The sequence below is a fragment of the Anser brachyrhynchus genome (assembly GCF_964034855.1).
Source record: "Anser brachyrhynchus genome assembly, chromosome: Z".
NCBI lineage: Eukaryota > Metazoa > Chordata > Aves > Anseriformes > Anatidae > Anser > Anser brachyrhynchus.
The window spans coordinates 21,852,726-21,874,861 of record NC_137697.1 but is presented as its reverse complement, the minus strand read 5'-3'; the positions used below and the strand labels follow the sequence as shown (position 1 = coordinate 21,874,861).

The 22,136-nt window shown below is 42.0% G+C and overlaps 1 protein-coding gene across 5 annotated transcripts in view; it reads right to left on the bottom strand.

Moving 5' to 3' along the window:
- The window catches only part of FAM169A (family with sequence similarity 169 member A), a 35,990-nt gene extending 14,200 nt beyond the window's left edge, over positions 1-21,790 (bottom strand). The window contains exons 1-5 of one of the 5 annotated variants that reach the window (XM_080573190.1): positions 21,675-21,790; positions 4,630-4,767; positions 3,088-3,187; positions 1,939-2,024; positions 387-558 (exon numbers count right to left, since the gene is read on the bottom strand). In XM_080573190.1, the coding sequence (XP_080429316.1) occupies positions 387-558; positions 1,939-2,024; positions 3,088-3,187; positions 4,630-4,767; positions 21,675-21,683 (505 nt within the window). In that variant the 5' untranslated portion in view covers positions 21,684-21,790. Of the gene's footprint in view, positions 1-386; positions 559-1,938; positions 2,025-3,087; positions 3,188-4,629; positions 4,768-20,399; positions 20,657-21,394; positions 21,603-21,674 lie in introns of those variants that run through there. The other 4 variants (XM_080573192.1, XM_080573193.1, XM_080573191.1 and 1 more) reach the window with 4 other exon arrangements.
- Between the last annotated feature and the right edge of the window lie 346 nt (positions 21,791-22,136).

Sequence of the window (22,136 nt, the reverse complement as noted above, 5' to 3'; positions counted from 1 at the left end):
TTCAGATAAACAGGATTTCTGTGTGCTTTTTTTTTTTGACCTAGCTCCAGAATTCAAATAAGGAAAAAAAAACTACATACATTCCAATCCAACAGGAAGTCATGTTCTACAAAGAAAATAAAGCTTTCAGGTGTATCTCATTTCTGTGGCTTTGAATATATTTTGTATAGTATGATGAAAGCTAACAACTACTGCTTTAAATTAAGTCTCATAAGCTTTTAAGTGAGAAATTTTAACTGCAATTTGCCCTTTCATGAATTCAGGAAAACATCAACTCACTAGGCCTGCAAGGCTTGTAAGGTCTACTAAATGCATTATTTTTCAAGGAAGCTCCCTATCCCCAGCCTTCATCTTCCCCCAAATCCCACTACATTTAAGTGTTTTACCTTTAGGTTTAACAGAATAGAATCCAATAGCTTCTCCTTTTCTCCACAGGATCTTAGCATAGTCATTGATGCTGTGACAAAGAAATGGGACCTCATTTCTCTCTATTTCTTTCTTGCGATAGATAATTCGATTAAGAATATACAGAACCACTCTCTCCCCCACAGATTTCACCTAAGGAAACAGAGAAGAACATTTTAGAAGGGTGGTCGGTTTAGGTGATCCTCACACTGCAGAGATCTCAATTTTCAAAGTTACATGCTAACACAACTACAGACTGCACAACTACAGTCAAGAGAGGCAATAAGTATAAAGCAGGATAAAGCTCTGAGGCTTCAGGCCAAGGAGATGCTCTGAAACCACAGTAGTTGGTTACGTACAAGGCACTACCACAGACAGATGATCTTTCATATTTTCAATGATAGTTCCAATCCAATTGATAAAATCTGATAGAAGTGCTAGGTGTGGTGGTAGGAAATGTTTTGATTTTAACTGACAACTGCTGGTTTTTTTTTTTTTTTGATACTATAATAGTATGCCAGCCTCAGAGCTTCCAACCTAGCAGGATAAATCTCACTGGGCAGTAGTATTTATCAAGCTCAATCACTGCTCACAGAATAGCAGACAATGGGATGCAATGCAGTGGAAGAATCAGTTACAACAGTTTGTGGCATGAAACAAGGAATTCAGTATCCTTTTCTCTGTCCTGCAGGGCTCCTTTCACAAATGAAGTTTAAGTTCACCACTATCCTAACCACTGTAAAGGTAGGAATGGAGGAACCATTCTCCCTTCCCAAGGGAAAAGTCTCAACTACCTTATTTGTAGAAGACTGAGCTTTTCTGAGTACTTACCGTCCTATCATTATGGAGCACACAGAAAACAATGCAACATGACAAATTATCTAGAGTAAATCTAATTCAAGAATCAAAGAAGAGTGCCCAGACTCCATGACCAGATATGAATGATGTTCCTGGAAAAATACAAGTTTCCAGTTTTGGAGAAAACAAAACTCCATACTACACAGGTGTCAGCAATCAGTAACAAAGCTCAGTGATGAACAAAAAGGCAGATTCTAGACAACTATTTTTCCCCAAACCCCACATATTGTCTCCTGCAGGGCACCAACTCCAGCTCTCTTCTATCTAACAGGTTCCTTTCAGTATTTTTAGTTTACCAGTCTCCTGGTAAGAATGATATATATTCCTGTTAAAAAAATTCACCACTCTACTGAGATGTTTCAGTATAACTAGACTTACTGTGTTCTAAAGAGTAAGGACTTAATTAACATCTTAACATCATTAACATATAATTATATCTTGCATATGAAGCTAGTGTACAAAAGTCACTTTCTCTGGACATATTTTCAGAAGAAATTTCCCTTTCCTCAAGTACCTGTTCCTTTATTCCCACTGACCTTGCTTTTTCCACAAGGCAGCTAACCCATTTCCAAACGAAATAAAGGCACGGAGCATCTCATACACTAGGTATTGCCATTACATTGCATTAGGTTGAATGATAAGAACAGCTGCTAGGTGAATGTTGGAGAGCTTTACCTGCTGAAGCCCCTCTCTAGAAGGGACAGATGTCCTCAAAATGTCATCAATTGGCCACCACCGCTCAGCAAGATACAGAGCTACAGCTTGAGAGAAACAATGGGAAACAAAAAGTTAGTGATTCTCACCATTTCAAAAGAACATATTCATTATAGCTGATAAATAATTAGGAATACCACTATAGTAACCTAGTAACCAAGTTAAGAGTCTACTAGTTGGCACTAGATAAATGCAGCTTTTACTATCTTAGTACAACCATACCTGGTGCTACATAACCCCCACCCAATACGCAACAGTCCCTGGTCCAAAACTTGTTTGAAGAGTGAAGCCAGTAACGCCAGATGAAGGTTTTGTGTAGTATGATATACATGAACTGTTTTTCAGATATAAGCACTATTCTTCATCACTGTGCTCTGGTACTTCCTTCCACTAAAAACTGGGCCTGCCAAGAGGAGTCTCATGTGCGCATGCACGTGTATTTTAGTTTTGGGTTGTTAATGGATATCAATAGCAAAACCTGCAAGTTTTAGGGAGTCACATGAATGTAAAACAGCTGGTGGCCATGTGATTAGTGATCAGGAAGAGTTTGCTCTACTAGCATTTGTGGCACACTTAGAAGTCATATATGAAGCATTATATGAAAGGGAAGGAAACACTGAGGACTGGTGGGGAAGGGAGAAGAATGAAAAAAACAGTGTGGCATCACCTTGGCCAGAGCTATGTAAGGACCTGAAGGCAAAGACAAATTTACACTTGATACTGATCAATCACTTCTAATAAAGAATATCTAAATCCATAGGCAAATAGAGAGATTCTATGAATGCTCAACAAATTCCTTTTAGAAAGGTGATGTGTATATTAAAGTGATCAAGAGACATGTTGTGCTTTGATTCAGATGAGCACTGTGCTGTTTTGCTACATATATCCTGTACTCAGTGGGTCCAGTTCTACTCTGATTAGTGTGCAAAGTTCAACCACTTGTGTACATGAACTCACATCAAAGAGAATAGTATGGGAACAAGAAGACAGTGAATAACAAATACAAAAGTCGCAAAGTTACACTACCATGGAATGAGCAAGGGCCTGGTTACATGTGTTCATCACAGAAAAAGAAACAGCAACACAGAGATTAGAATCTTAAAATGAAACCTGTGAGCGAGTCCTCTGGTGCAAACAAAGCAAGAACTTTGTGTGTCTGCTCTCCACCATAAAGAGGAACGAAGCCCACAGTTGACAAGCTAATAGGAATCTGAAACAAGAGCGTACAATACTTCAATAGACTCTTGCTAATACAACATTAGTAAAATATACAGAGAATGTTTAGCAGGGTAAGCAAGATGAGTGCTGAAAACAGAGTGCTTAATGGTTAATTGTAAAAGACAAGCATCAGACCCTGGCCCTCACTTTAGATGTTTCTTCCTAAAGGGAGTACATTATAAAGAGCTCTGACTCAAGCTCTGGCAGACCTTGCTACAGTAATTTTTCCTGTTACAGCTCTCTGCTGTCAGCAGTTTGCATTATTGTGCACAACTGAAGTAAGGTGTGCAAAGAGCCAGCAGTACTTCAGCTGCCCCAGCTATACCAGCTGCCAATGGAAGAACGAGGCAGGCAGGCAGGCACAGAAACAAATTGGCACAGCTTCATTGCTAGCATGAGTCCTAATGTGCCAACATAGGAAAGCTGGATTCAAAAGGGTCTTCTTCCCTGAAACTTCACACACTTCAATTCCATATTTGTTTGCTTGATTTTCCTTCACAAACAATGTAAGAAGGGTCAAATCAATCCACCTTTCTGGAGGTGATGCCCTTTTTGAAAACATGTTTTGCTAGTTAGATTCACGTTTTCAGTATTTAAATAATGCACAAAAAAATGGACAGGAGTTAATGGTGCAGTAAATAGACTTGCTTACCCAGAAAACAATTTGAAAAGATTGTGATATGCTATGCCACTAACAATGATGTTAACACAGACAGATATTTAGGTATACAACACCTGCAGAAATGCAGGGAAGTATTCAAGACTGCTTCTGCAATGGAGTCTGCAGCATTGATTTTTATTCCCCCACAGAATGCTCTCAGAAATTTATTTTTCATTAAAGCTACACACCACTGTTTATATTTGTACTAGTTGTAATAGATAATAGAAGTGTTCATCTAGACAGCATCAACACTGGCCAACTTAGCGCTCAATGGATAAGTGTTTGAAATATGAAATGTGATAGCCAGCCTCTACCAGAACTCCCAACAACAGCATGGAGTATTTGGCATAAAAAGAAAGAATCACTTCTGAAATCAGTGAAACTTGAGTGTATCAGGAATTGAACTCAGCCACGAAGATCACTGAAAGACTAAGATACAAATAGAGGCAGTTAGCTTCAACAAATCATGATCCCCTTAGTTATGATGCTAGGTTTTTGTGACCTTAGATTTGAAGGTTTGCAATTTTTTAAAATTATTTAATGCATACAGATACATTGCCTAGAAGCAGCAAATAGTCACTAATGCCCAGATTTAAATGCAATCACAGAATAAAACAAAGTAGAACTTAATACACAAACAGGAATTTGGAAAAAAATAAAAGCTTTGCTAAAATAATAATATAATTCAATAGTTAGGAACTATTTATTTCTAAACATTTTAAATTCACAAGTGTGTCAAGAAAACTGGGACTGAGGTATTTGCTGGTTCTTACTTTGCTGTGGTCTGGCAGGGACAAGTATTCCGGATGATTTGGATCCCCACACCGAAGGTCAGACAAGTAGTCCTCTGCAGAGCTCTCCAAGTCCTCATGACTGTAGCCGCTCAACATATCCACGGGGAACGCCATCATCTTGATAAATGAGCAATATTATTACTGGAGATGGTTTGAAGGATACAACGCACAGTCTATCACATACACCTACTAAAATTGTAACCAAAACTTCTAAATAACCACTTCTGCTGTTCAAGTGAAACAGCAACGCTGAACGCATCCCTCAGCCTTGGCTACACAGCTTGGTTTTCCAGACATACACAGGCTGAGGCAATGTGGACGCTGAGGCGATGTGGACACTGAGGTCTGGTTTTTAAAAGACAGACTCTTATCTCTTCTTCCTTTGCCCTGTCTTACCTATGTGTCATTTGCAACTAGCACAAGGTAGAACCATGTCCTACACATCTAAGCCAGAGAGGAGAAATGCTCCCAGCATTTCATTAGGACGGTGTCTATTAACACCCAGTCTGTAACAATATATGAACCCAGACTGTGCTTTCAAGCAGAAAAGGAAGGTTTCAGCCTGTGTATGTGTGTACACACATTTATGTTTCTGTACGGGACAAGCAGGCAGAAACACAGCAAGCTCCCACTTTCATTCTGCATGTCTTCACCACAAAACCCTGCTTCATTCACAAGGTCTTCACATTCATCATTTCTGACTGGAAGTTCAAGGCAGCAAATCTAAATATCAGATAAATCCACCAGTATCTCACAAGTTTACTGGCACAACTGACCAGACCACTCATTTCATTGCTTTGCTGCTTGTGCCAGAAGCAACTTTCTGCAATGCTTCTGTCTCTTCTCACACCAGCACTCACAGAAGTCCTTCCTGACTGTGCTACATCCCCCAAAGCAAGTAACTCCAGCTGCAAGCCACAGACCCGTTTGGACCTACTGCAAGAGCAATACATGGATGGGTGGCCCAGCTGCTTTCAGAGCAATGGGCAGAGCTGCACAGCTGACGTTTCTGAGGCCACAGATTAAGCAACAAGTAGCCGGTCAAACAAAAAGTAAACAGCCCAAAAAATAACAACAGGAAGAAGGAGTTCATTTATTTTGGAGAGCTTGCATCTAGATCTCTCTAGAGAAACTGATGTGTTGTTCACAAGTTCTCTACATAACTGGCCAGCCAGTCTGCCTACCAGCTGGCTGTTTCCAAAAGTATTTCAGCTGTGAACAGGATATGCTACAAGCTAGTGAACCCCTTCACTGCAACTCACCAAATGGCAATTAAGAAGTCTGCATCTGAACTTAGTTTAATGGCAATAATATACTACCCTAAAGTTTCTTGGATAGGTTGCTCCTTACACACACGCAAAGAAGTTTGTTAAAACTAGAAAACAGTCTCAGATGGTTTCATTGGTATTTAAAACTGCTACCTTTAACATTTTTGCTGATGGAAGCATTAATGCATTCCACAAATGTTATTGTTTAGATACACACAAACATGCCCCACAGTGATTTCCTTTCAAATTCAGCTCATTCCTTTCACTTACACGTTATTTGGATTTTCCCTTGCCTTCTCTTCTAGGCCCTCCCATTGCTCCTACTAGTACTCACCACCCCTTTCAGATGCTCAGTTGCACCTCTCAATCCTCCACCCTCCAGATGCTAGCCTTGCAAACAGGACAGAAGCAGGCCAGGGACACCTGACACCAGCCAATTCCACTGCCATCCCTGCTTGCAGATGAGGGCACTTCAAGAGCGTGCATACCTTTGGCTGCAGCAGTAACACACAGCAGCCAGAGAGGAGTTGCTGCCACCATATAATTCATCCACAAGTGATCTCCTCACCGCTAGCAGACAGCAATACAGTTCACCTGTTCTGAAATGCACTAGCAATGTTGTAGTACACGTGATAAATTCACAATTAACATCTGACTAGCAGCCAGTCACCAGTGGTGCTCTCCAGGGCCCAGTTCTAGGGCCAGTCCCGTTCAACATTTTTATCAGTGATCTGGGTGCAGGAGTGGGATACACCCTCAGCAAGTCTGCGGAGGAGACTGAACTGTGAGGTGCTGTTGGCTCCCTGGAGGGACAAGAGGCCTTGAAGAGGCAAGGTAGAGTGGAGGCTCAACAAAGGAAAATGCTGGGTTCTGCACCCGGGATGCAGTAATGCTGGACACAGGCAAATTTTGGAGATGAGTGGCTGTGGAGCAGCTCAGCTGAAAAGGCTCCGGGGGTGCTGGTTGACAGCAGGCTCAGCATGAGCCAGTAGTGCAAAAAATTTTGGGGTGCAATGTACACAGCATGGCCAGCCAGTCAGACATGGCAATTCTCCTGCTATATTTAGTGTTGGGGTGGCCTCACCTCGAATATTGAATGCAGTTCTGGGCTCCACAAAATAAAAAGGCTGTTAAGGTACTTGAAAGCATCCAGAGGAGGGTAACAAAGCTGGTAACAGGGCAGGAAGGCCTGTCCTGTGAGGAGAGGCTGAGGACACCCAGGTTGTCCAGTCTGGAGCTGAGGAGGCCGAGAGGCGGCCTCACTGCTCTCTGTGACCTCCTGAGGAGGGGGTGTGCAGAGGGAGGTGCTGGCCTCTGCTCCTGGTCACCGATGACAAGACACAAGGGAACAGCACAAAGCTGTGCCAGGAGGATGTCCAGTTCAGACTGGGCATGGGGAAAAGTTGCTTTACTGTGAGGGTGGTCAAACCCTGAACAGCCTTCCTAGAGGGGTGGCTGATGCCCCGTGCCCATCAGTGCTCAAGGAGCATTTGGTCAATGCCCTCATTAACGTGCTTTATCTTTTGGTTAGCCCTGAAGAGGTCAGGTTGATGGACTAGATGATCTTTGTAGGCCCGTTCCAGCTGAACTATTCCATTCTATCATAATTTACTCTAACATGGTCAAATGTCAAGGGCAGACAGACTTAAGCACCTCAATTTGCAGCCACTTTCTGGCTTTAGCTCCTTCTGTGCTGAGGTACAGATCCATCCCACTGACATAAAACTCTTAACTGGGGCTTCCATGTCAGGTATGTAACTTCTCAGCTCCTTTTCTTACAGATGCGTGCAGACACAGGCCCCTATACTGGTTAAATTTATCTTCCAATGGATGGGCGACAAACACTGCAGCTCCGAACTTTGATACCTTTAACTACTGAAGGTAAGGCAGGGAGAATCCAACCCTAAATTCACATTTGTTCAGGATGAAACAGCACTTAAAGATGCCAAGAAACAAGACAAACAAATATCCCTCACCAAATATCTGAAGACATTTAGGACCCTTAATAAATGTACTAACTTAAGTACGTATTGTTGCAAGAGCCACAGTCAGAACAGGAACTGATATGAGGCATGAGATTACAGGTCACTGCTTCCACAATAGGATGAAGATTTTGCACCTGGTCAGCTGCAGCAGAACAGCTATACTCTGCTTTAAGAGAATACAGACACCTGAGAAAAATAATTTTTAATTTTATGTATGCTGGCAGCAAAAGAACGAGAAAAAGATTAAAGAAATGCCTAAGTGCTTGGATAACTCTAAGAATAACAGATGACTTGAGCTGAGCTTTTGTTATTACATGACAAAGACATGCAAAACCACAAGCTATGAATGAAAGCCTCTAGGTAACAATTCCTGACATTTTTGGAATAAAATAATGCAGGACCAAACCAGAAAACATGCAGTAAGAAATTCAGCGATTATCTGAGTTCCAGTCACTGCAAAACAAAGAAAATTAAAGCAGCAATCACATCTTTGCTTATATGCAAAAAAAAAAAAAGGACAAAAACTGTTTTCGGCTAACCAATAAATTCACAGAATTACTCTCAAAAATAAGTCAAGACCTTCTTCCTGTTCAGCTGGTTGGGTTATTTTCTATTTTCATATAGCTCATATTTCATTAATGTTATCCACTCCCAACTCAATTATATTAATATCTTTTTCATCTAATATGATTTACAGAGAAAGGGTTATGCAGAAAACAGAATGCAGGCCCGTCTTCAAGAGTGAACCAGAAAACCTGTTCAGCATCCCTGATTAATAACCTATCCTTTCTACCGTGCAAAAGATTAAACATGTCAGGTTACAAGCTCTCAAACTTCTCTGTGATGTAATTTGTACCTTAGTGTTGATGAGATCAGAAACACTCACAACATCTAAATTCACTAGATCCACGAATAAATCAGTAACTATACAGAGTTACCAAATCACATTAAAAGCACTTAATAGCTGATAGTAGAAGACTGCTCCATGCCAATCTACAGCAGATCATATGAAAATAGTCTAGCAAGTGCAAGCATCTTAATTTTGAACGGCAAATTAACTGAAAGACAGTTTAAATGACTCCTAAGAATAATAAATTAATAAACTCTCCTCACAAAAAAAAAAAAAACCATCTTGGTTTATCAGTGTCTTTAAAGAAGGTAAAAATACAGACAGGTCCAGATCTAGACCCTCTTGAGTGATGCATGACAGAAAAAAAGCTTTCCAGTTCTTCCTGACGAGAGCATTACACATTTTTCCATAGAGGCAGCAGGAACAGCACAGGTCTCAGCCATGAAATCCATCATGCCCTTTTTGTTGCTCTAAGCCTCCATGTGTTGCATGACTGTAAAACTGTCAGGTCAAATCCTTGTCATACGCTGTGGGACTGTGCTCTGCTCACGAGGAACCGCTCCAATTGGCCATCGAGCGGTCACAATGACTATGGATACACAACACAGCCTTAAGCAACCAAACTCATCACAACCCTTTGCAGAAAAAACACATATGAAAGAAAGGGGAGGAAAAAATACTTTTTTTTTTTTTAAATGGGGCATATTATGCTTTTCATGTTTCAACTGAAAGTGAGTTCTAGACTCTTCATAACCACATCACTTCACATATTAGCATTAAAGATTGTACATAACAAGCTCGCATAAGCGATACTTGCTTTAATGTGGAATTGTATTCTGTTCCCCTTTCTCAACATTATGCAAGTTACTATGCTAGAAACGGCACGTCGTTTTTATGAACATCTGCAGTAACAGAGGATAACAGATCAATTCAAGGAACAGCAACAAAAAGGATTTAACAGCATGAGCAAACACATTTCTGTGCAACCAAGATAGCTCTTAATTCATAAAATCTTTGCTAGTGTAAGCATTAAGAGTGAAAAAAAAATTCTAAGTGGGCAACCTTGCCAATTGATTTTATTGTAAATTATAGCTGCAAACCCTATTTCACCTTAGAAGCACACAAAGGAAGGAAGCTCAGTCCACGCAGCTTCTAGCCCACGAGAGAATCTCACCGGGCTCTGGGAATCAAGAGATGTGGTCACCCCTCTGCAGACCCTCAGTACCGAGTGCCATGAAATTGTGCAAAAATAAGAAGCCAAAAGCTATGCTGTTTCTCACAGCATGTCTGACGGCAGGGCTTAAACACCTTTTAAAACTGGTCTTGGGTGCTTTTATCTTAAGGGAACTGAAGTCCAAGTGGTTAGGCTCTAGCAAAAGATGTAGAGGAATCAGGATAAATTTCAAGCTCTGGGAGACTTCATGTGAGCAAGAACACGTTACTTGATCTGCTTCAAGTCCTCACCTATAAAATGGGAACAATCACTACCTCAGAGAGACCAGTATGAGACTTCAGCAAGACCATGAGATACTCCAACAGAATCATTTTGAAACTTTCAAATACTGGAAGTATGCAATTACTTATACAACACACCTTAACTGCACTGCTGATTTTCCTCTAAAAATCATAGACATAAAATAATTGGCACAGATAAACATGCATGATACAATAAATATGTGCAAAACTGTATCAACTACATAGCTGGTGATCAATGTTCAGATTTAAATTTGTGTTTAGAAAACGTTTAACTAGCTTTTCTTTAGATTAAAATTTTGAAACTACAAGAACACAAACCAGGATGCTCAAGCTATGACCTGCAGTACATTTCTGCTAAACCAGAACAACTAATCCAGTTGCAGCACACAGGACATACACTGCAGGTCCAATCCAGAAGTCCAGAAACCACATAGAAGTTGAGAGATGAATAAAAAGGAGGAAAAGTAGTAGTATATTTAGTATTCTAGCTTAAACTACAGAAAACAAAAGCATGACATCTGCCACTTCTAAAATCAAGAAATCTGTTAAGTTCTACTAACATTAATTCTATTAACAGACAACTTACTTACATAAGTATTTCTTTGCTTAGACTACCAGCTGTAAAATATTCAAAACATTTTCATCTTTTTTTTCTTCTTTATTCAAGATCAATTACTTTAAGTGGAGGTTGGAGGGCGTTTGTAACATATTGTGCATTTAAAGTTTTATCTCACTTCTATCCAAACCATCTGAAGGAAATAGGTTAAAAGGTTATTCATCCTTTTATAATATAAGAAAAGTAAACTTCAAGCTTATGCTAAGGTATCCCCTATATATATATTTAAATGATCAATTATCTATCTGGATTATTAGGAATTTTGAAGTTTGAAATACACAGGGGAAATCTGTACCACAACTACCAATTTAGACCACTATTTTAACAAAGTCTTCATGTCTTTTAAGTAACCCCATCTCTTAAAACTCTGTTTGCTTTAGTTTGTAATGTAATGTATGTAGACTAAGTAAAGAAGACATTTCAGGAAATGGAAGTTGTTTTTTAAACAATAAATTATATACTAGTATTTCTTGAAAACCTTACAGGCTGGAAGAATACACTGTTTGATCTGCCACATTGAATAGACTAAAAACTCTCCCCATTCAAATAACTACATATCTGAAGGGAGGTTTTCTTGGATTCTAATTCAAAAACGTTTGTTGTTTTGTTTTTTTTATATTCCCTAGGTGTGTTTCAAACCATTATCTGCATCATACCACTAAGGCATATAAATACTGTCTTCTGATGTGTGGGTTTTGTTCACATTTTTAGAGAACACTGGCACATTCGTCTTAAGCATAAGTGCTTGCCAACTCAGATAAATTTGCTCTGATTTTTAGTTTTGTTTTCCCTCTACAGAAGAAAAAAAAAATTTAATCTGTTTTGTTTGTTTGCTTTTAATAGGAATATAAACAAAGTGACATCTACTCAAACCTTACAAAGACCCAGATAAAAAAATCTCTTAAAGAAGCACAAGATACTGATGTAAAAATTGCTGTCAAAATCCACCAAGAACTCCGGATTAATGTGTCAACCACAATATCCATAATCTGCTTGAAGCAGCTTATGCAGCTCTGGTTTTCCATCAGAGACAAATCAAAGCTGTTGATCTGAATGCAAATAAACAAACAAAAACAATCAGTATTTTCCATTCATTAATTAGCCACCATGATTTATTTTAATTTACTTGTATGGTATAGCACACAATTATGAAACCTACATAGAGGACCCAACTCTCCAGTCCTAGTATAAAACACTTCAGTGGAGATCAGCGAGAATTATGGTTGAGGTCTATGTGACTGTGTTCAAACAGTCTCTTGTGGACTGAAACTCTGACCACTATAGGAAAAAAAAAAAAAGTTTTCCACATAAAAAGTATCAGTATATTACTTATTTTTACTTTAAAAATTATCGGAGTTTGAATAAAGCCTACTAGCTTCATTACAGCAAATTGCAATCTTAATAAAAGCATTTGAAAATCCATTTCTGCAATTAAATATATGTAGGATGCTCTAGCATGTAATTAAAATAATATTAAATTTCAGTAGCTATGAAAGACTAAACAGCCACAGAATGTACTGATACAAAACTAGATACTCCTGGTAAAAGTAAACTGACTACAACATTACAGGGTGCCTTTAATTAATTGGCAGTTGCAGTAAACATGATCTCTGTTAACAACTACAAAATTCTATGGCCTTAATGAAAACAGGACTGAAATCTTGCCAGTGATTAAATATGATATGGCAGAGCAGTACTAGGAGACCATGCTATGCCAGTTCACTCTAAAACATAGGTGGTGGTAAGGTTCTTAAGCAGATGCCTATTTAAAAACCTATGTAATGTTACTAGTTATTTCAAGTGATTAAAATTAAGCATTTTATTAGGTAGCCCATTTAATCAAGGACTGTGCTTTTCAGTACACAAAATACTAACTTTTTTTTTTTTTTTACACTTTCCACAGCCTCACATTTAACGAGACTATTATATGGCTGCTTGAAGAGCACTTTCTTCAGCATAGACTTTAGGGAAATTAAAACGTACAAGTGTTTCCTACAAGGAAACTGTTTCAGAGATATAGTTCACATTCTGTTTGAGACGATTTCAAATAGCAATACTTAATAAATCTAAAAAATAAGTTTTTCTTAGAGGAACCTTTCATGCCTTTCCTTTCAGCCTCTCAAATTTGAAGTGAATATATCCATACACAAAATGAAATCAATTCCAGCTGTGTTTGAAAGTAATTGACACCTGTAAGACAGAAAGATGGGACTAAGTGGGATTTTTTTCTTCCCAGATCCTCATCTCTGAGTTGTATCTGATCTCTTCGGTGCTCAGCACTCAGTCGTCTTTCTCATCTCCCACTTTCCTCTATCACCCCTTTGCTGCAAGACACGCTTACTGTTTTCAAAAATTAACGCCAAACACCACACAGATACCCCTGATGACCCACCTTTCCCCTCCAGTCACCCCTCTTTCTCCCTTCCATGCCTCAGCGCTCTCAAGCCACTGTTGTGCCGCTGTCCAGCTCTCACCCTCAGCTTGCTGATTTTGCTCCTGCACTTTATACCCTACAGCTTCTGTTATTAAGAAATTAACAGCCCTCCTATATAGCTCAGCACTTGCTACCCACGTCCAGCCTCCCTCTGGGAGGCTGACAGCTGTGCTGCTCTTTCCCTGCTTGCTCATCCTCCACAACTCCATGTCCCCTGCTTCTCCAGGTGCCTGTTCCGTAAGACATGCCTTTCTAAAATAAGAAATCCATAAGATATGCCTCCTCTCTAGTTTTCTGTGGTATTATTTACCACTCACTGTCAGAAGACCATCTCCCACACCCATGTGTTGCCCATGTTCCTTGCCAGCTTGCAAACTCTAATACTCTAAGATTATCCCTCCATTTTTTTTATGGGCCACCTCATACATACACCCAGTCATTTCAGAAATAAAAACAATAAAGAAAGCTCTTCTCTTGAACATACTTAGAAAAAACACACTTAACACTAGGCAGCTGGTAGTCTTCCAAACCTAACATAACCAACCTAACACAGCAGTGAGACCAGTATTGCAGTAACCCTATGTTAGGCATTTGATTTTAACAGGGTTCTGCCGTCTTCTTCCCTATCCCCACAACAGGGGCAGACTTCAAAGCTGTACAGATTAGGTCAGCCAATTGCAGATACACGTTGTCACAGTCTAATGAGTTAGTGCACATCAGCTAAACAACAGCAACTCTCTTTATGGGTGCTTCGAGAGTATTACAAATGCAAATTCGGATGCGATGGTGGCCATGGTTACTAATGGTGAGCAGCAGTGCACTAACTCCTCCACACCTAAGGAATTGCTAAAACAGTCGCCTGAGCTACTACTACTAGGTCTCATGAAGCCTGAGGATGCTCCCATTTTCAACAGAGGAGCTGCATGAAATTCAAGTAATTAGTAGTATCCCACCTCCTGTTGTCTTTTTTTTTTATTATTGTCTGTAAGTTGTTTCTGAAGAAGAAGGGAATTGCAAAAAATTGATTTGTTTGTTGTTAGCAGCAGGACACCTGTAACAGAGAGCACGATTTGCTTTGGTTTTACAGGTGATCCAAATGAAAATACAGAAGGGAAGGGGCAGAAATAACATGGGAAATTCCCAGGAGTAGGAAGAATCCACAGGATGTGAGGCAGTTAAAGCTGATAAACAAGTCTGCAACAACAGGTTCCTGTCAGTCAACCCTTAAGCTTTCTCACAGACCAACATGCAATTGAGACTTTTCAGAGTCTGACTATATGGTCATATACCACTACATGGCCCACTTACCATACATTGAGGACCATGATCTGGATATTGACACTACAATAGATACAACATATTTGGAGTGGTAAGAATTTAAACCTCAGTATACTTTAAAACCTTTTTTTTTTTCCCCAGAAAGGGAATAGGCAGGTATTTCCAATCATTATTACAACTACCTTCAGAAGATGACAGACGGCTAAAAACATGTTGCTGAATAAGAGTGAATTCTGAATTTTCACCTCAGTGCCTCTTGCACTGTGTTCTACAGTAGCAAATTTTTCCAGCTGCACACAGCTGAAGGCTTGACGATGTAAAACAAAATAATGACCTTCACTTACCAAAACTCCGTGGGATTCAAGAAAACCAGAAGAACTACAGACAAAGACAACTGGAAAGACATTGTAAAGAGAGTTTAAGAGAAAGGCAGCATGAAATCCGGATGACACGAACACCACAGACAATAAGAGCAATGTTCAAAGCAAACGATCAGGGCTTCCAGCCACCACACTTGTGCCACAGGCATGATGAGAAAGTAATTACTGAACGTATGCCTGAGCCCAGTCATTTTGTGAGAACATATCTCAAGTTACCACCACAGGTGACAGACACCATTCTAGCAAATACATTTTGGCAAAAATGTAGGCAAAAGCATTTTAGTATGTCAGCACCAATGCTTTCCCACCTTTACGAACACCACACAGAGAGACCATCCCACCTCTAATCCAGCTCACAGCTGGATTCAGTGGTGAATGTTTGCTTTCGTCATCCCATCGTCAAAAGGATGGAAAAACAGCAAGTATGAACTCAAACTAAAAGTTTTTAAATCCATCGTCTGATGTAGTATTTGAGAAACACAAACTCAAACCTCATTTCAATGTGACTGAGAAGCTAGCAGAAAGTCAGGCATCTTGTAGGCTGTTCCAGCTAGAAGTAGAAGTGGCAAGGTCCGGTATTTCTCGTTTATATAAAAGTCCTATTCCCAGAACAAAGGAAGAATAAAACATCAAAAGAGCACTTCATCACTCAAAGCTCTCAAGAATCTGTTTAGACATCAGCTACTTACATCCCTCTTCTCCAAGCTTTCCAAGGAGACCACAGAAATGAGCAACAGCTCACGGCACACAGTCTTACCCTCTTTTCCTTACTGTCCATACCTATCACTATCAAAAAACAATATGAAGCAAACTCCTCATCATGTAGTTCAAATTCCTGAGCATTTGTGTTTGTCTTTGCTTTCAGTGGTCTCATACTTGAAGCTAGTTCGTTTTGGTTCCCCACAATTGTCTGGGTATAACTGCTTTGTTTTAGGTTAGCCTGCCACAGCTGTATTACAAAAACCATTATTTAACAAGCATTCACTAGCTATCAGCGAGCGTGTTACCACAGGACTGAATTTCTGCATCTGAGAATGTCAGCAAGAATGTCTTTAATAGCAGAAAGGAATGCATATACAACCTCCTCCCTGGTGTCATCCTGCTCTTATCTCCATCATCAGCCGTTCTGACATCCTTCCAAGAACTTACATGCTTCTGTGAACATACTGCATTTCCCCTACTTCTCACTGCAATACATCTGTGTACTTCAAACCTCAAAGCCATACCTGTTAGTACCCAGGCTACCCTGCTCTGGATGTACTCGAATTTTTCAAACAGCCTCACCTGTGAAGCAAAATCAATAACTGTTCTTCTCTAAAAATACAGATGTTACTTGTTTTTAGAGATGGGTTTTGAACAAAGATAAGCTAGTTAATCGTACCCCTGAACAAATCACCATATCGTACAGCATGAACTACTGGAACAGTATCAGCATTGCTAATCATATTAATCCCAAATTTGCGGAACTTTAAGCCTCAATTCAAACTTCATTTGCAGGAATCAGGTTGTTACCTCCTGCTTCTTCAGCAAACTCACTTCAGCAGCTTCAGAGTAAAGGCTGAGAGCATAAGCTCTCAATGCTGCCATATCAAAAGAAATAAAATACACCAATATTTTGAAACCCTTTAAGTTGTCTTACTGCACTGTAACAACATTTATAATGTTGTGGGTATTGCTAACATCCTACTTTATCATCATCAATTCAAAAATCATTCATTCAAGTTCCCTCAAATGATTTTTGCTGGTTAATTCTGTGTAGTGGGTTTATGCGGCAAGGTTTTGGTAGCAGGGGGCCATAGGGGTGGCTTCTGTGAGAAGGATCTAGAAGCTGCCCCATGTTTGGTAAGGGCCCCACTGCCGACCAGAGCTGAGCCAATAAGTGAGGTTGTTTTGTGCCTCTGTGACAGCAGATTTAAGACAAGGGAAAAAAACGCTGCAACACACAGCAGCTGGGAGAGTGAGAGGAGTGAGGAACAGCCTTGCAGGCACCAAGGTCCATGAAGAAGGAGGGGGAGAGGTGCTCCAGGCGCCGGAGCAGAAGTCCCCTGCGGCCTGTGGTGAGGACCATGGTGAAGCAGGCTGTCCCCCTGCAGCCCATGGAGTACCACAGTGGAGCAGGGTTCCACGCTGCAGCCTGTGGAGGAGACCACGGTGGAGCAGGTGGACCTGCACTGACAGAGGCTGCGGCCTGCGGAAGACCCCTGCCGGAGCGGATTCCAGGCCGGAGCTGCAGCCCGTATAGAGGAGCCCACGCAGGAGCAGGTGACCTGGCAGGAGCTGCTGCCCGTGGGGGATCCAGGTTGGAGCAGTTTGCTCCTGACGGATGGACCCCATGGTACGGACCCATATCTGGAGCAGTTCTTGGAGAGCTGCTGCCTGTGGGCAGCCCACGCCGGATCAGTTCAGCAAGGACTGCATCCCGTGGGAGGGACCCCACAGCACAGGGGACGAGAGTGACCGAGAAGGAGCAGCGGCGAAGAAGCGCTATAGACTGACCACAGCCCCCATTCCCCCGTTCCCCTGCGCCGCTCAGGGGGAGGAGGTGGAAGAGGGTGGATGGGGGGGAGGTGCTTTTGGTTTCTTTCCTTCATTTTTCGCTTCTCTAGCTTGTTACTAATAGGCAATAAATCTTACTATCTCCCTATGCTGAGTCTGTTTTGCCCGTCACAATAATTACTGCGTGATCTCCTCGTCCTTATCTCAACCCTTGAGCCCTTTTCATTGTATTTTCTCCCCGTTCCTCTTTGAGGAGGGGGAGTGAGAGAGCGGTTGTGGTGAAGCTCGGCCGCCCACCCGAGTAAGACCACCACATTCTGCAACAGCTGTGAACAAGCCTTCACAGTTGCAGGACTTGCTACCTGCAAAAGAGCTAGACAAAAAACTGGTCTTCTAGCAATACATTTGCTAACCTAAACATATTTTATAATTTTTGTGTCCGGTATATGAAAAATATAAACTTAGCTACAGCTAATGCAGCATTGCAAACTATTTGAAGTTTATTGACGTTCATTGTTTGGGACTGGCCAGTGCAGCAGCAGGCTGAAGGTCACTGCTGTGCCAGGACTTCTGAACCAGGTATATTCTCCTCGCACTGCCTCAGGGGCTGCTGATTTGATGGAGACCACACCTTTCCTGATTATCCTTCCTCTCCACTGATTCCACAGAAGTAAGAAACCTATTTAACTTCCCTTTCTTTACATATTTTGATGTAACCTAGACAAAAGAGTAACAATGAATTCACCATGGCCCATAAACAACCTCTAACCATAAGAGGGGAGATACAGACACAAGGAATATGCAGATCCCCTGTTCTACAGTAATAATAAAATCCTAAGATATTGTTTTACTAAAAAAAATAAAGTACAGGACTAAGAGAGGAACAACTTGCACCTGAAAAATCAAAAGCCTAAAATGCTGTTTTGAATAGCTGTACAACAAACAGTTCAAACAATTCAGACAAATTAATCTCACTGATTTGCAACTCAAGAAATCGTTTAAATATACACAGAAAAGTCAAAATAACACTACTAGATTACCAGTCAACTTTGAAAACAAAGGAAGACATGTTAGTCCTGATAATTCTCAGTAAATTTTAGTGAGATTTTAAGGGAGATTTGAAAGCTTGTTACTTTTTTGAGGAAGAATTTTTACATATTTTAGGGAGCTATTTAAAAGATTCTTTGAAATCTCAGACTCACTGAAGAACACCAACTAACTTTATAACGACTAAATGAATACATGCTGTCACATTCCATTGTTCCCCCACCAACACTAAAAAAGTCACTAATAGCAAACAAAACTTCAAGAACGCCAGAGGTAACAGCTATCATGACACTGCTGCACACACCACTGCAGTCATACTTAAAACAATGGCAGGGGTAACAACATTAAAACAGGCTTTCGCATTCGGAATTATTTACCCCATACAGAAGCCACTAGAAGTTTAGGAGGAAGGCTGGCAATTGTTTGGTCTTAAAAATACCTACTTCTATGATATGAAAAAGTTTTTTTGTTGTTGGGCATACAGACCTACTATAGCTTCCCAAAACTTTACATTTCTCAGTTCAACGGATGGCTTAGGCTTTCTGGAATGTACAGCTTATACAATTAGTGACAAGGTTACAAACCTCGCATCAGAGAAGGGACCTGGTGGGGCTGGAGGAAGATATTTATTTCTCAGTCAGGAAATAAGAAATTAGTAACTTGAATACAAAAAATGTTTTGAGGGATATCAATGTGAAAACAAGCATATGTACACTTCATTTCAGGTCTAATATTAGGTTTATAAAGTATAATAATTGGTATCACCCTTAAATGATTAACATTACTTGACATTCATCAATTAATACAAATTAGAGATATGGATATACCAAGTCTTATACCTAAGAAAGTAAACAAGTAACAGACTGTTCTACTCCAAGTTTCTCTATTACCCTGGAATTCCATGTCAAGCATTTGGGATTTTTTATTTTTCAATGTTAAAAATGGAGAAGCATTGTTAAACATCGGCCTTAGCACCCAAATGAAGTCCAACCACTACGCACTGGCAAAGAATCTGAACTGCAAGAGCTGTGCAATTAAAGCTATTTAAACAGGCTTGCACAGATTGGATGTTTGGGTAAGTAAGGCAAGTTTTAATTTCATTCCGAGTTGCGTTATCTTTGTAATACTAATAGACATAAAAATATGTTTTAATAATTCAAACAAAGAGTCATTGTCTATGTTGATATGTATATGAAAGAAATCAGTAATTTTACAAGTCATTTGTCAGAGTGGTGCCTCTCTGTAAAGAAGCTGGGTCATGAAACGCTCCAAAAGACTTGGTACCATGTGTCTTGATCACGCTTTGCTGGAGTCAGTTCATTGGAAAGCTACAGTAGAATCCCATTTTAATTACTCATCTTCCACAACAGTAGAAAAAGACATTGTAAAACATTTGTTTCTGCACCCAGCAGACGCTAAGTAAGATCAGACTGGGGGAAGGAGAATGGGGAAGCAACTTAAACATCTCTGCTGTATCAGAGTCCCAACAGGCTGTGCTTTCATTCATTAAATGGTGTTGAAATTGAGGTTAACAACACCTGAACTTAAGTGTTAATAGTATAAAACTCTTTCTGCCCTGATGTTTTCCTCCATGGAATAGGTGCTAAAATGTTTTCTTACTACCCAACATTAAGACAAGAAGTGAGAAGTTCTTCAGCGTTTAAATCAGACAGGGATCAATTAAACAAGAAAGATGCTGGTGTCTTTAAGGAACCAGGGAGAAGATGCACTTGATACCTATAGGAAAGAGTTTGAAGAAGACAGACCACGATCACTCATCTGCAGCAATCTTTTAGGGGTCCTCCAGCATCGATTTCATTACACTGATCACTCTGACACCACACCAACTCCCCTTAAAAACCACTGGCTTATTTACAAGACGATGACCAACGGTGCTGCCCAACACCCAAAACAAGTACCTGCACCTAAGGAAAAAGGAAGAGTTCCTTCCTCTTGCACATGCACATAAACATGAAACCAAGTAGCTGGACTGTGTCTCCACACCACAGGCTTTTCCAAATTTCTCATTAGTAATCGTGTAAATGCCACAGCCCAGGAGAGCCTGAAGATCACTCTTTTATCACTTCTGCTAAATAGGATATTAACACGGATAAAAAAAAAAAAAAAAGTTAATATATTTTATTTTCCATTGATGCTAGTAAAACCCTTTAAAACCCTTCCCTAACCCAAGCTCTCAAGAGTAACCACTTTCTCATGCTGGATTTAACATGCCACAAGCACGACAGCGATGCTACACGAATGCGTATTTTAGTCAGGACGCTCCCCCTTGTTCTATGATGGAGGAATCAGCCCTACCTCAAGATGAAATTTTAAAACCCCAACACATCGCGTATGGGAAAACAGAAGAGATGGAGCGCGTGCGTGTCCCCACATGTAATTCACACACGCACAGGCACAGCCATCTTTTGTGGAACAGCACCTATTGTAGCATGGCCATCTTTTACTTCCAAACACATGTAAATGTGTGTGTGTACCCGCGACAGACCTTCCACACGCCCCTGTGTCTCGATATGCAAATGGCCATGCTACAATAGATGCCCTCCACAAAAGATGGCTGGCTCCGCCGGCCCCAGCCCGCGGCAGGGCGGCCCTTCTCCTCACAACTCGCACAACTTGGCCCCGCCGGGGCTGGGGGCGGCCGGGGCGAGGCGGGGGATCCGTGCCCAGCGGAGGGGGTCCCGGCCCGTGCCCAGCCGCCCCCCGCTGACAGAGCCGCCCCCCGCGCCCCCCTCACGGGCCTCGGCGGCCCCCGCGGCCGGAGCCGGGCACCTGGAGCCGGGCCCTGCCTCCTCCTCCTCCTCCTCTCTCCCTCCCTCCGCCCGGCCCTTCCCCGCCGCCCGGCCCGGCTGCGGGGCGATGCGGGGTGTTGCGGGGCTCCCCCACCGCGCCTCACCTCAGCCGGCCGCGCAGCCTCCCGCGGCGGCAAGGGGAGAGGGAGGAATGAAGGGAGGCGGCGCTGGGTGGGTGGGTGTGTGGGTGCGTGGAGGCGGCCGGGCTCCCCGGCAGCGCTCTCGAACCCCGCCGGCTTCGCCTCACGCTTGCCCCGGTGCCCCTGCCCGGCGCCTGATATCGGCTCCCCCGCCGCTCCCCGCCCCTCAGCCGCTGACGCACTCCCGCTGCTGCGCCGCCGGCCGCCGCTCGCCCCGACATGGCCGCACCCCGCCCGCCCCTACCTGCGCCATCGCCCGCCGTGGTGGTGGCGGTGGTGGCGGTGGTGGCGGTACCCGCACCCCCACCGGCACAAAGGGAGCCCGGCGCCGCCCCGCAGCTCGGGGGTGGCGGTGGGGTGCAAGGAGCGGGGCCCACGCGTGGGCTCCTGGCACCCGGAGGGTCGGTGGGGTGGGTGGGTGGGTGGGTGGGGGGATGGGTGGGTGAGTGGCTGGGTGGACAGACGGATGGACGGACAGATGGATGGATGGATGGACAAACGGATGGACAAATGGACAGGTGGACGGGTGGGTGGACGGATAGACAAATGGATGGACAAATGGACAGGTGGACGGGTGGGTGGATGGATGGATGGATGGATGGTCAGTCGGACAGGCAGAAGGGTGTCTGGATAGGTGGGTGGTTGGACAGATGGACAGAAGGATGGATGGATGGATGGACAGACGGACGGAAGGACAGGCAGAAGG